Genomic DNA, 14,472 nt, shown 5'->3' on the forward strand with positions numbered 1-14,472 from the left:
CAGGAAATGCAAATTTTTCTAGTTACTTTTATATTTCTCATCTTACGTGGGCACTTTAAATACATGTTTTTAAGTGCTAATTTTACATATTAATTTACACAGCAATGACCTATTTGTATTTGTCTAAGTGTTCTACAAGTTTTAATTGATCAAGAGTAGATCAAGTTAAATTTGTAATATTTAAAGACCTTTGTTATTGTTTTCACTTTTTTCAAACAAGATTTTTAGATATTTAATTTTTAAAAACATTAAAAATAAAACAAACCACTTTTCTTATTTATGCAAGCTAATTCATAAAATTTGTTTATGTTTCTTTTTTCTTGTGGAACCTCTGATATCAATTTTATGATCCAGCTAACATTTGTCTGAGAATTTTGGTTAGTTAGTAGATATATATATTTTCAGCTTATTTTAAAACTAGTGTTTCATTTGCATTAAATTTGTGTCTCTGTTCAAAGAACATGACTCCATCAATATTCATTTTATTTTGTTAGTATACGTTAACTTGACAGAACAAAATTAACAATACAAACAACAGTAATGAGCCAAGAGAAAATAACACAGGAATATTACATGCAGTTTTACAGATTTCCCAATTACAAGAGTAACATGAAGTTTAATGACACAGTAGTCCTGTTGTGTTACTGTTGACTTCTATATCATGAATAGGCATGATTAGAGGAAAAAAATAATAATTCCAATTGTTTCCAATTGTATAAAACTATGTCCATGAACAAGAATAAGCTACATTTATGAAGTTTTATTAAAGGTAAAATTTCCAACAAGCTGTTTCCTGAACATCTTTGAAATCTAAATCAAATCTTTGATTTAGACCTTCATCTTTGATTTAGACCTTCATCTTTGATTTAGACCTTCAGTTTGTTCAAACACAAAATCAGTAAAGATGGGAAAATATTCTTGAAATGACTAAAAATCATGAGCAGTGAGAGATTCTTTAGCTAGACAGACACAGTGAGTAGCGTCAAATCAAACAGTCAAGCATTAACTAGAAAACAATTAATAAGATGTAAAAATAGAGTCATAAAGTGTGACTGGCAGATGATCTATGTGAAGATGAAACCATAAAAATGAAACAGGAAGTGAAAGACATATTTATACTAATTGCCTCTTCTGTCTTTTACAGTTTAATGAATTCTGCAGTGGTTCCTTTAGATAATAAAAGTCCAGCATAGAGCGGCTGAGTGAATGTGGCCTGTACTCTCAGGAGGAGAGTCATGGTTTCAGAGACATCATAGAAAGACAAAATACCTGCCCTGTGATCCAGGTACACTCCTACTCTGAAGGATTCAGGACCATAAAGAAGAGTTTGAACTTTATTGTGCCAAAATTCATAACCATCATCTGTGTCATAGCGTACTGCCCAAGATTTACCATTATATCCAAATGATGTCCTTGATCTGTTGACATCCTTGTATGAGACTGCTATATCAATGTTTCCCCCTCTCCAATCTACCTCCCAGTAACAACGTCCAGTCAGACTCTCTCTGCTCAGAACCTGAAACCATTTAGTGAATCTGTCTGGATGATCAGAATAAGACTGATTTTCTTCAATTGCTTTTGCTTTTCTATTACCATCCCATAATACCACATTTCTCTGTGCTGTGTTTGGATCCAGTGTGATGTCACGTGAATATCTTAAGAATCCAGCTCTGTTTGTTGGCTCTGGTTGTGTTGATGACAGTAAAACATCCGCTTCAGTGACTCTTAGTGATATGCTTGCCCATTTGTCTCTCATAATGTCCTGTACTCGGTCTCTGGTCTCTGACACAGTTGCTGTCACATCCTCAAAGTAGCTCAGAGGACGAATATTGATGCTGGATGAGTGTGTAGACTCACTGAGTGCTGACAGTGAGGGGTAGTTGTGTAGAAACTGGTTGTGATCCTCTGTGTGTGAGAGCTGCTCCAGCTCGCCGTCTTTCCTCTTCAGCTCAGCGATCTCCTGCTCCAGCTTCTCCTGAAGCTCTTTGACTCGACTCACTTCAGTTTCCTGCTGGGATCTGACCTGCTGCTTCACATCAGAGCTTCTTTTCTGGAGGAGACGGATCAGCTCAGTGAACATCTTCTCACTGTCCTCCACTGCTTTATCAGCAGAGCCATTGATGGCCTCCACCTCCTGTTGAAGCAGCTTCACATCTTTCTCTCGCTCCTGGATTCTCTGCTGGATGTTTAGTCGTCTCACCTCGAGCTCTTTCTGCTTCTCAGTCCTTTCTGCTGCAGCTGGGGCTGTTAAATGGCCTTTATGTTCATCCATCGTGCAGAGATAACAGATACTCTGCTGATCAGTACGACAGAAAATCTTCATCACCTCATCATGACGAGAGCAGATGTTGTCCTGGAGCTTCTTGGAGGGGGCCACCAGCTTGTGTTTCTTTAATGGAGCTACATCATAGTGAGGTTGGAGGTGTTTCTCACAGTAAGAGACCAGACAGACTAAACAGGACTTGATGGCTTTCAGCTTCCTCCCAGTGCAGACATCACAGGCCACATCTTCAGGTCCAGCATAGCAGTGATCAGCTGGAGCAGCTTGGAGTCCAGTCTTCTTCAGCTGCTCCACTAAAGCTGCTAACACGATGTTTTTCTCCAGGACAGGCCTCGGTGTGAAAGTCTTTCTGCACTGAGGGCAGCTGTGGATTCCCTTCCTGTCCTCTTCATCCCAGAAATGTTTAATACAGTTCATGCAGTAGCTGTGTCCACAGGGAATAGTAACCGGATCCTTCAGTAGATCCAAACAGATCGAACAAGAAATTGTTTCTCGGTCCAGCTGAACTCCTTTCTGCGCCATTTCTCCTCTCAGTGTCAGTGACTGTGTGAGTTTCTCTTCCGTATAACTGAAACTAGTCTGAGCACTGATCTCAACAACAAGTGAATGGAGCCTGTCAGCTCTTACACGTCACCACATGTTGGTTACACCCATCTTCAAACTGTAGATCTAAAGGGGAGGGAACAAGGAAATACATTTAGTGTGGAGCTGCTGTGTTTTAGGAAGAAGAGGGGAGGAGTTATCAGCCTTTCACTTATTCCAGGAATAAGAATGATTGGAAGTGGACCGTGAGTTTAACCTGAAAAACAAATGACAGCTCAGTTTGAAGATGGTAAAAATATTAATTGACGCCAGTTTTGAAAATGATCACCTGTAATATAAAATACAGTTGACCAAATATTCTTGAACATCATTTTTATCTTTGATATGCCCAAAATGCACAAAAACAAAGTTTCTTCCCGTAGCTAACAGAACAAAAACTGGTGATACATCAGTGTTGAAAAGTTACTTCAAGTCTCCAAGCTGTGAGTCTAACAGCCTCGATTCTCAGGTACATTTAAAGTTATAACGGTATTTGTTTTTTGAGAGACGACTACTGTTTTAGAGACAGGGAAGAGGACATAAGAAAAAAGGGAAGATTCAAAGTCAGATTCAGACAAATATACTCACAGGCAGATATGTATATGTATGCATAGCTGGACTGGCCATCGGGCATACCGGGCATTGCCCGGTGGGCCGCTGGCGAGTTTTTGTTTGTATGGGCCGATGGATTTTTTTTTTTTTTTTTTTAGGAAGGGTATATATAATGAAAGGTGTTGGATTGGCCAATTGGTCATGATCGACTCTGGGCTGGACCAATTACAGCCGAGGAGGCTGGATGCACCCGCCCCCTTGTTTAACAATCACGTGATTTTCGCGCATTGCATGCCGGGAACTCGTGGCAAAACAATCCAATCAAACAAATCAAATGCAAACATTTGCATCACCGCAAAACGTTCATTCTCCGGTTCCAATACCTTCTTTTTTTTTTCTTCTTTGCCGCACAAAAAAGGAATGTACAAAACAAAAGGAGAACAATGCCGGTCCGAACAAAGACAGACTCGACGAAAAGACAAAGAAAAGATACGAGGAAAAAATCAAAGGAGTGAAAGAGTGGACAAAAGACGTCAGCGTGCTGCCCAACTTTCACCACGCTCAGATTTATAATTATACGCTTCTTGGAGTGAGTGCACACACTCGTGAAGTTTAGTAACTTCAGGTCACTGCAACAAGCCCAGGTACAGTTTACCGACGGATGGGTACAGGACCTTGAAACGCACCGTGTAGAACGAAAGACTATTGTACATATCATAAGTTTACCAGTCTCACAAATCGTCTTCATAAATACACATTCATTAACAGTTTATTAATATAACCTTTGAGCTCAACGGTAATTAATTAGTAGTGGAAATAATTTCTGGTAGTGTAACAGTGTTTATGTGGTATTATTCCACTTGCCACAAATATCAGTGTAATGGGGAAACAGCGCCCCCCCCCCTCTCGGTGTGGCTGGCTGCAGTAATCGCTGCCAGTCTGCCGTAGCCATACGAGAGGTGAGTTGTATTGTTCCGCACACAATATAGCTAAGTAGTACAGACACATAAAACATGTTTGATTAGCTGACGAGCACCGAGTGTAATAAGTGCTTAGTGGACACATGTCCAACACCAGTTTTATGTACTTTTCATTTGTTTATTAATGTGTGAAACTGTATGCTAAAGCGGAATGCTAATGAGATGTTCTGCCGTAGTGTGCTGTGCGGAGTGGTGTGTGGCGAGCCTGTGCACTGATAATACACCGTTGTTTCCATTCAGGTACATCGTTTGTTGTTGCTGTTATTTTATTGTATATTAGAAATTGTAATATTGCTGCAGTAATCGCTGCCAGTCTGCCGTAGCCATACGAGAGTGTGCTGTGCGGAGTGGTGTATGGCGAGCCTGTGCACTGATAATACACCGTTGTTTCCATTCAGGAAATAAAGTGGCAACGATCGATCAGAGACTCCTTGTCTTTTTAAAAACACTACACAACGCAGAGTCGAGGAGTCTGTTTGGGCCGAACTGTTGCAGCGGGATGAAGCAGAAACCGGTTACAGTAGCATTACAGAAATGTAGCAGTGACAATAATATTGTATGTTGTAATCGCAATGGACAATTAGTGATACAAAACAACTGTTTTATCCTGTGAATAAAAGTATATGTTTTTGTCAGTGTACCATGGTTATAACAGAAGCGAAACGCAATATTGTGTCAGGACAATTCACTATTTATGCACAATAAACAAAGGAGCATAGCGCGACAATTTCTGTTCAGCGCCAGACTTGCTTGTAACCTATATCACCAATTATGTTAAGAAAAATGACGTATTAACTACTAAAAAACTCTGACCTTTGTGGGAATGCTTGGAGCAGACTAACCTGTGAGCTGGAGTGTTCTGAGATGTTATATTTGGTATATCCAGACCATCCGTTGGCTCTTACTTCGGAAACATGGCTTAAAAATTTTCACTTCAACGACATAATCCGATAAAAAAAAAAACGATCTCTTTACCCGTCGGCTTCCCGTGGCTGTCATGCGACCGGTTATTGCAGTTAATAATACAACAGCTTCTTGCCATTTTTTGGGTTTCTTTTTATCGCTGTGTAACTGAGTTCAATTGAAAGCCTGCGTGCGCTAGTACCTCTTGCCACAAGTTCCCAGAATCCTTTGCGGTTTTATCCCTGAATGACGTCACATTTTCAATCTTTATCCTGGTGGGCCGGTCTCTAGTCAAAATGCCCGGGCCGATTTTTTGTCCCAGTCCAGCCTTGTATGTATGTATGTGTGTGTGTACCCATATGGAAAAGAAATAGTAAAAACATATATGATTTACTCATGAAAGTGGCCACTTTCATTATATGTGTTTTCACTCTTGTATGCTTTTCATACAAGTTTCATGCAAGACAGATAAAAGCTTTATAAGATTTATATATATCTTTTCCATATGGTTTTATATATATATATATATATATATATATATATATATATTAGGGATGCAACGATATTCGTATCGATATTGAACCGTTCGATACAGTGCTTTCGGTTCGGTACGCATATGTATGAACAATACAAAATTTTTAATTTATTTTATCAACTTTCCTTCTGACGATGCTGTCTGTGTTGAGCGCTCAGTGGATCTGCACTCGACAGTGCAGCCTAGGCGGAGCAGTCGAGTGCAGATTCACTGAGCGCAGGGCAAGCTAGCGAGACAGAAGTCAAGCTCTCCTTGCAACATGGCAAATTGAACCTCCCCCACCCTCATTCAGATCTGGCGTTTGGAACTATTTTGGTTTTCATGTGACGTATGACCCTGAAGGTAAGCGCGTCATGGGCTAAAGTAAAACAGTATGTTGGATGTGCCACGCAATGCTCAATTACATGGGTGGGAGCTAGTGTGTTAGCGCAGTTAGCTCGTTAACGTGTTGGCCGTCCAGCCCCATGCACGGGGTGATCCGCGGTAGCTCGTTAACGGAGATTTGCCGTGTTGTGGCGTTAACGTCATTTCAACGAGATTTACGCTGACAGCACTAGTGGGAACATAACGAATATGACTGCACATTTACGCTGACATCATCCTAGTGCAAAGACAAGTGCAAGCCGACAAAAACAACAAGCATGCATGCTACAAACTTTACCCGAGTCATTTAGACAGCCGTTAGCACATGATTCTCCTTATGGGGACCTGATATGTTTAATATGCTGCTGAGAATATAGCTCAGACGAAGCGTATAGTGTAGCTTTTATTTTGGAAAGAGACATTTCTCTGTAATAAACTCTCTTTTCCAAAGATGAGTGATTCCTCAATCAGATACAGGGCTCGCAAAATTTTTCCAGTCGGGCTACCAAAATCTCTCTCTGCCCTGCCCGTCGGGCTATTGTAGGAAGGAAAAATATATGTCAATGCTTTTGCATTCTTTCGGAAATGTAGCTGGGTAATTATGTCATTGGCATCGGTGAGGCACTGTCAATATGTGACATATTGAAATCGCATTTGAATTTGCGCTTGTTTTTTGCTTTCACTTTGCAATCGCGCGAACTGTGTATAGAGAGCGACAGCACTGATCTGTGAGTGATGATAATTTGGTTGGTGAGTTGATTGGTGAGTGACGATCATTTGCGCACCAATTCCTCTGACATCGTTTTATCAATTGTTAGCTTACTACGCAAACATGACAAGTGAAATCTCCCACAGCTTAAACATGTGAGAGGTTGATCGCGCAGAGAATCGCTGAGCGTTATGAGAGTGCGTGTGTAAAAGCAGCAGGATATATATTTTAGTTCTGCTGAGCCAAATAAGACAGGTCAGGGTGAAGAAGTGACAGCCAAAGAAAAGCTTACCACAAAACGGAGAAGTTATGACAAATCAGACTATAAGGCAAAAAGAAAGTGCAGCTTTATGGTTTCATGGACAAAAGAATTTCTGTGGCTGCAAAATGACGAGCTAAATAACCAGGGCTGCACATAAGTGGTCCGCAGGTGCGCATTCGCTGTCAAAATAAAAAACGCGCACAAGATAAGAAGTTGCAACGCGTGTTTGCGTACATAAGATTTTCAGGAGGACAGACATTTGTTTAGAACTCTTAAAGATGTCGAAGAAGCTCCTTTAAGCAATTACTTTGGTGTTCCTCCACCTCCAAAGAAATGTCAGAAGGAGTCCGAACCACAAAAGAAGCACGTATTCTCGGAAAAGTAGTTGCAGGAGGTGAGCTGGCTTCAAACAAATGATGAACGCACAGAGATGTGGTGCAGAATGTGCCGTGAAAATTTAATAAATGACAAATTAAAAAGGCATGAACATTTTTTTTTGTATCGAAAAAAATATCGAACCGTGACACCAAAGTATCGAACCGAACCGAACCGTGAATTTTGTGTATCGTTGCACCCCTAATATATATATACACACACACACGATTCAAATTGATTCAAAACCACCCATAATAATAGACACCAAGAGTTTGCCACTTTCTACATTTTAGTCCTCTAGTGAAGTTAACCTCCTAAGACCCGAACTTTTTCATGGCATGCATTTTTAATTTCTCTTTGCTATTTGGGTGATTGGGCTCTGATGAATGTAAAAACAAATAATCATCTTTTTACCTCATTTTGCTCCACAATGGCCTGATATCCACATATTGGAACATTTGTTTTAAATTTCAGTAGAACAGTAGCAGAATTAGGGATGGGTATCATTTAGGTTTTATCCAATACCGGTGCCAAAACGGTACTTTTGAAACGGTGCTGGTGCTCAAACCGGTGCTTAAAGAATGGAGAACACAAAATTGGTCCAAAAACCTCTCATGTTCAGCTGGTTTTTGTAAAAAGATAACAATGTTAACCTTTTCTGCAGCTATAGGGCCTATATGGTATCACTCTTGGCTGGAAGCAGTGCTTAAACAATGGAAAAAAACACAAACTTTATCCAAAAACCTCTCATGTTTAGCCGTTTCCCTCTTTTTCTTTGGTCATTTTAGCCTTTTTGGCCAGGGTGAAGGGAGCATCTGCCATCAAACAAGAAGACAGCCGCATGTAGCTATGATGATGTTTGCTAGTTCACCTTACCTGCATTAATGTAATAACGTGGTTAGCCTACTCAACGTAAATTACACACGAACAACATTAAGCTACTCACGCAGAGAAGAACGGCTGCTGCTGCCATCATCATCCGTCATCATTTCTGCTACACTGGCAGGGCTAGGGGCCAGGACTCTATTCTTCGTGTTTTTGGGGATGTTGCTAACTCCGGGTCTGATAACAGGCACCACACCCGCAGTAGATGTGCACGGTGTGAGGTCTGGCAGCAAGCTATCAAATACAGCGCATTTCTTGGCTTTTAAAAAAAAACGCTATGCGTTGCCAGGTGTTTCATCGGATTTGAGGTGTTACCTCCTTTGACAGTATCACAGTATCAGCTTAAAGCACTTGTTGCAGGCTGCTGAGTTTGCATATTTTGCTGTGAAGTACAGCCAGATTTTTGACCGCTTCGCCTTGGACATTTTTAATCTGTAGCTCTGCTCTAAAAGAACGTACGTACCTGGACCCGCCTACTATCCTCGGAAACGTAAAATGATTGGCTAGAAGTGTATCACAGCTCAGGAAAAAAAAGCACCGAAATAAAGCACTGAAATGTGCGCTGCTTTTCGGTCTGGTTACTACCGTTTATGTCAGAACCGGTGCCATCATGGCACCGGACACCGGTACCCATCCCTAAGCAGAATAATATCCTTGTAAGTGGACCAGGCTCTTGTAGAGCAAAATTTAATACTGTAGTCTAGGCAACCCAAATTGTCATGTTGTGGCGGACCACCAGGTGGCTCCACTCACACCCAAGTTGAAGGGAAGTGCTGGGGTGGAGATTTTGGCGCTTACTACATGTGAAGTTCTGAGAGTCAGTTAATAAAGTTGGAATGAGACACTGAGACCTCTCCTGTCGTTATTACATACCTCCACATTGGTGACCCCTGTAGCGAACATGCTAAGGCACGACAACGAAGCCAGCTCCGGCCTGGAAGCATCGGCTGCTGCCGGACCTTCACCTCCACCGATGGCTGCGTTTGCTGTGGCGCTTAAATTGCCGGATTTTTGGCTTCACAATCCTCCTTCATGGTTCGTGCACGTAGAAGCTCAGTTTGCTCTTCGTGGAGTTTCAGCCGACGATACTAAATACCACCATGTGGTGGCCTCACTTGACCCGCTGTCAACCCGCCGCGTGATGACTCTCCTCCGGGACCCCCCAGCCCAAGGCAAGTACGCCGCCCTCAAGGCGCTGCTGCTGCGGCGTTACTCCCTCTCTGATGCTGAGCGGGCCGAGAAACTCCTTTCCCTCGCGGGCCTGGGCGACGGCACCGCTCTCGAGCTCATGGAGAGCATGCTGTCCTTGCTGGGCGTGGATGACGGAGGATTTCTTTTCACCCACCTCTTTCTCTGACAGCTGCCGGCTCCAGTGCGCGCTGGCCTTGCCAATTCCCCGCTATTGGCCACGAAGGATTACCGCTCCCTTGCGGAAGAGGCGGATCGCATCCTCCTGGCTACCAGGACTTTCGGCGTCCAGGCGATTGTTCAGGACTCACCAGCGTTTTCCCCCGCCCCCTCACCGATGCTCCAGGGGCCCTCCGACTCGTCCACGGTGGCCGGAATCGCTGCACGGTGGCACGGCGGAAAGGGGCTTTGTTTTTATCACCAGCGTTTTGGAGCGAAGGCACGGCGCTGTCTTCCGCCTTGCAGTTTCCAGACCCAGGGAAACGGGCATGTCAGCGCTCTGTAGCAGCCGCGACCGCTGGCAACAAGGAAAGGCTGCTTTTCTTAGAGGACTCACGCTCGGGGAGGCGTTTCCTGGTGGACTCCGGCTCACAGAAGAGCCTTCTTCCCCCAGCTGGCTCGGACAGGCTAGCTGAGGGCTGCAGGCCATTGCTAACAGCGGCTAATGGCTCTCCCATCAAAACCTTCGGTGAAAGGTTGGTGACTGCTTTCACGACCGTGACTTTCAGTGGAACTTTGTTGTTGCTGCTAGCTCTGTGCCTATAATAGGCGCTGATTTTCTTTGTGCTCACGGACTGCTGGTTGATGTTGCTAACAGACGTTTAATTGATGCTGTGTCATTTTCCTCATTACCCTGTTTGACTCGGGGTGCTCAGCCCTTGGTGCATGCTAACTCAGTATAGTCGGGTGACGTTTTTCAGTGTTTGCTTTCTGAGTTTCCCTCACTCACTGTCCCCACTTTCTCGAGCACGGTGATGAAGCATGGGGTGGAGCATTATATAACTACAGTAGGGCCCCCGGTGTTCGCGCGCGCCGCCTCGACCCTGCCAAACTGGCTGTCGCTCGGGAAGAATTTGCCACCATGGAGCGTCTGGGCATCGTGCAGCGTTCGAATAGTGCCTGGGCTTCCCCGTTACACGTGGTGCCTAAATCTGATGGTCGGTGGCGACCTTGTGGGGATTTCCGCCGTCTTAATAATGTCACAGAGAACGATCGTTATCCCATTCCCCACATCCAAGATTTTTCCGCCCATCTTGCGGGGACCTCGGTTTTTTCGAAGATCGATTTGGTACGGGGATATCACCAGGTTCCCGTGCGCGCGGAGGATGTCCCCAAAACCGCCGTAATTACACCTTTCGGCCTTTTCGAGTTTCTGCGCATGCCGTTTGGTCTGAAAGGTGCCGCCCAAACTTTCCAGCGGTTGATGGACTCAGTCTTGCGCGGGCTGCCCTTTGTTTTTGTATATCTTGATGATATACTGGTGGCCAGCAGCTCGAAGGAGCAGCACATGTTCCATCTGCATCAGGTTTTTCAGCGTTTGGCGGAGCATGGGCTGATTATTAATCCGTCTAAATGCCAGTTTGGGTTGCCCATTCTCGATTTCCTTGGGCACCGTATTTCCGCAGAGGGCGCGGTTCCGTTGCCTGACAAAGTCTGAGCTGTTTCGGAATTTCCGCGTCCCACGAATGTTAAGGCACTGCAGGAATTTTTGGGGATGGTGAATTTTTACAACCGTTTTCTCCCCAGAGCGGCACATCTGCTGAAGCCCCTTTATGGGGAGTTAAAAGGTAAGAAAGCTAATGACTCCGTTGACTGGTTTCCGGAAAGCATCCAAGCGTTTTCTGATGCTAAGTCAACGTTAGCTAATGCTGCCCCTCTGGCCCACCCATCCCCCTCAGCGCCGATTGCGTTGACCACCGATGTGTCGGACATAGCGGTAGGTGCGGTGCTGGAACAGTGAATCTCGGGTGTCTGGCAACCGCTCGCCTTTTTCAGCCGTACGCTGCGTGACAGCGAACACAATTACAGCGTTTTTGACAGAGAGCTACTGGCGCTCCACCTGGCGACTCGTCATTTCCGGTTTTTTCTCGAGGGTCGTCACTTTACCGCATACGTGGACCACAAACCCTTGACGTTTGCCATGTCCAAGGTTTCTGATCCATGGAGTGCACGCCAGCAGCGCCAGTTGGCAGCCATTTCTGAGTTTACCACGGACATTCGGCACGTGGCTGGTAAATCCAATCATGTGGCTGACTGTTTGTCCCGTGCGCTGGTTTCTCCCTTCTTTCTCGGTATAGACTACTCCGCCATGGCTGCCGATCAGAGCGGTGACCCGGACATCCTCGCGCTTAAATCCACCCAGACGGGCCTCATACTAGAGGACAGACCCGTGCAGGACGGTGGTCCCCTCCTCATCTGTGACGTTTCCACCGGCCGCCCCCGCCCAGTGGTTCCCGCTTCCTGGCGTTGTCAAGTTTTTGACTCGGTACATGCTCTCTCTCATTTGGGGGTCCGGGCCTCTGTTAAACTGGTCAGCTCTAAATTTGTTTGGCCAGGCCTTCGCAAATCTGTTAGGGAATGGGCGTCGGCGTGCATTCCCTGCCAGCGTGCGAAGGTTCATAAACACACCAAGGCGCCCCTGGAGCCGTTCTTCATACCCGGCAAACGTTTCGATCATGTGCATGTCGATCTGGTGGGTCCTCTGCCGCAGTCACAAGGTTTTACGCACCTTTTGACTGTTGTTGACCGGACCACCAGGTGGCCGGAGGCGGTCCCCCTGGCGTCCACTACTGCAGCAGTGGTGGCCAAGGCGTTTTTGTCAACCTGGGTCTCGCGTTTCGGCCCATCCGCGGAAATTACGTCAGACAGAGGCCCCCAGTTCATTTCAGAGCTTTGGTCGGCCATGGCCGATGGACTGGGGGCTAAAGTCCACCGCACGACCGCATACAACCCGCAAGCTAATGGGATGTGTGAACGGTTCCACCGGTCGCTTAAGGCTGCTTTTCGCGCCTCCTTAAAGGATGGCAATTGGGTTGACTGCCTCCCGTGGGTTTTGCTTGGGCTGCGCTCTGCGGTTAAGGAGGATCTCGGCGCTTCCCCAGCTGAGCTAGTGTTTGGCTAGCCCCTCCGCGTGCTTGGAGAATTCTTGCCCGAAAATCCTCCTCCCTGCTTCGATCCATCGGTGCTATCTCTCAACCCGCTTTTGCACTCGCTTCGGGTTCCTGGTCTGGTGCACCACTGCGTGCCTGACACTTTTGTTCCAAAGACTTTAGAGACTGCTAAGTTTGTTTTTGTCAGGCATGATGCCCACAGGAAACCGCTGCGGCCGCTGTATGACGGCCCATTCAGGGTTATTGAACCGGGCCAGAAACATTTTGTTTTGGATTTTGGGGGTCGAAGGGAGACTGTGTGTGTTGATAGACTTAAACCTGCACATGTTCTTCCGGACAGTAATGTCCTGCCGGCCCAGGCCCCTCGCCGTGGCCGCCCTCCTTTGATGGGGTTGACAGACTCTGGTTTTCCCCCCAGGACTACCCCCAGACCACCGGCGTTTGAGCCTCCTCCTGCCTTTCCTGCTCGCCTTCACCAGCCTCGTTCACAGAATGGACCTTCCTCTTCCTGTTCTCTCCCTCCCAGGTTCAGTCGTTCGGGTCGTTTGCTTAGGCCCAGGATCTTGGACTGAATAGTCCACTCACACCCAAGTTGAACGGAAGTGCTGGGGTGGAGATTTTGGCGCTTACTACATGTGAAGTTCTGAGAGTCAGTTAATAAAGTTGGAGTGAGACACTGAGACCCCTCCTGTCGTTATTACATACCTCCACAATGTCTACATATGGTAAATGGCCTGTATTTATATAGCGCTTTACTAGTCCCTAAGGACCCCAAAGCGCTTTACATATCCAGTCATCCACCCATTCACACACTGGTGATGGCAAGCTACATTGTAGCCACAGCCACCCTGGGGCGCACTGACAGAGGCGAGACAATATGTGGACACTAGGTCCCAAGAGGTTAAACTAATGTGGGAAAACCAAAACAGCATGTGTGACTTACTTCCCATTTCCAAAATGTTTTACCCCTTTTTGTTTACTGGAGAAAAAAAATGTTTCTTCCTCACAACAAAAGCTTAACCAAGCCTTAAAAAGTGCGTGGGAATACTTAAGGCAACTTTAAATTCATAAAACAACAAAATATATGATCACTTTACACCAACCAAACCTGCCAGGCAGCATTTCACTTCCCCTCTTTTCAAAACTGAAGATGACTACTTGTGCTTTGCATGCCATTCTGAAACTCAAGACAGTAACCACTGAAACAGCCCATTGTTGGCCCTATGACAGCCAGGATAGACTCCATTTTCCACACAACACTGAAATGGATAAGCAATTTAACTGGATGGATTCAACATTATGATAGAGAATTAACTGCATACTAGTGGAAGTGAAAGCAGTGATTACATGGATGTGCGTGTACAAAGATATAAAGCTACAAAAATATTGGTCCCAGCATGTTTCCATGGCTAAACTTTGTGTACAACAAACTCTCCTGACTTAAATGTCCAAATTGGAGTATACAAGATGATTTACTTTAACACCAGTGTTGTATTCTGATCAATGATATAAGTTATCAAAAGCAGGGATGATTTTAGTAATTTTTTTTTTCACATTTGATCAGATACTAAACTTTGGCACTAATCAATATTAAATGTTTTCAGTTTACAGGATTGTATCGGGGTAAATGAAAAAGTAGGGACAATTTAGCAGATTCATGTGTTTTTGTAGCGCCAGACTACGATGACTTGTGCTGCTGCATAAATCATTACCCATTTGGTTTAATTTAATATTAGACAGAAATAAG

The 14,472-nt window shown here is 44.9% G+C and overlaps 1 protein-coding gene across 1 annotated transcript; it reads right to left on the minus strand.

Annotated features, from left to right (window-relative positions):
* Window positions 1-447: 447 nt before the first annotated feature.
* On the minus strand, window positions 448-4,634 carry LOC146579266 (tripartite motif-containing protein 16-like). The gene has a single exon (XM_085262934.1). The coding sequence runs from the start codon at window positions 2,801-2,803 to the stop codon at window positions 1,139-1,141; it is 1,665 nt and encodes a 554-aa protein (XP_085119060.1). The 5' UTR covers window positions 2,804-4,634; the 3' UTR covers window positions 448-1,138.
* Between the last annotated feature and the right edge of the window lie 9,838 nt (window positions 4,635-14,472).

This window comes from Mchenga conophoros, linkage group LG3, assembly GCF_057382185.1.
Source record: "Mchenga conophoros isolate Kocher_MC1m ecotype Shallow Benthic linkage group LG3, M_conophoros_male_GT1.1, whole genome shotgun sequence".
Taxonomy (NCBI): Eukaryota; Metazoa; Chordata; class Actinopteri; order Cichliformes; family Cichlidae; genus Mchenga; species Mchenga conophoros.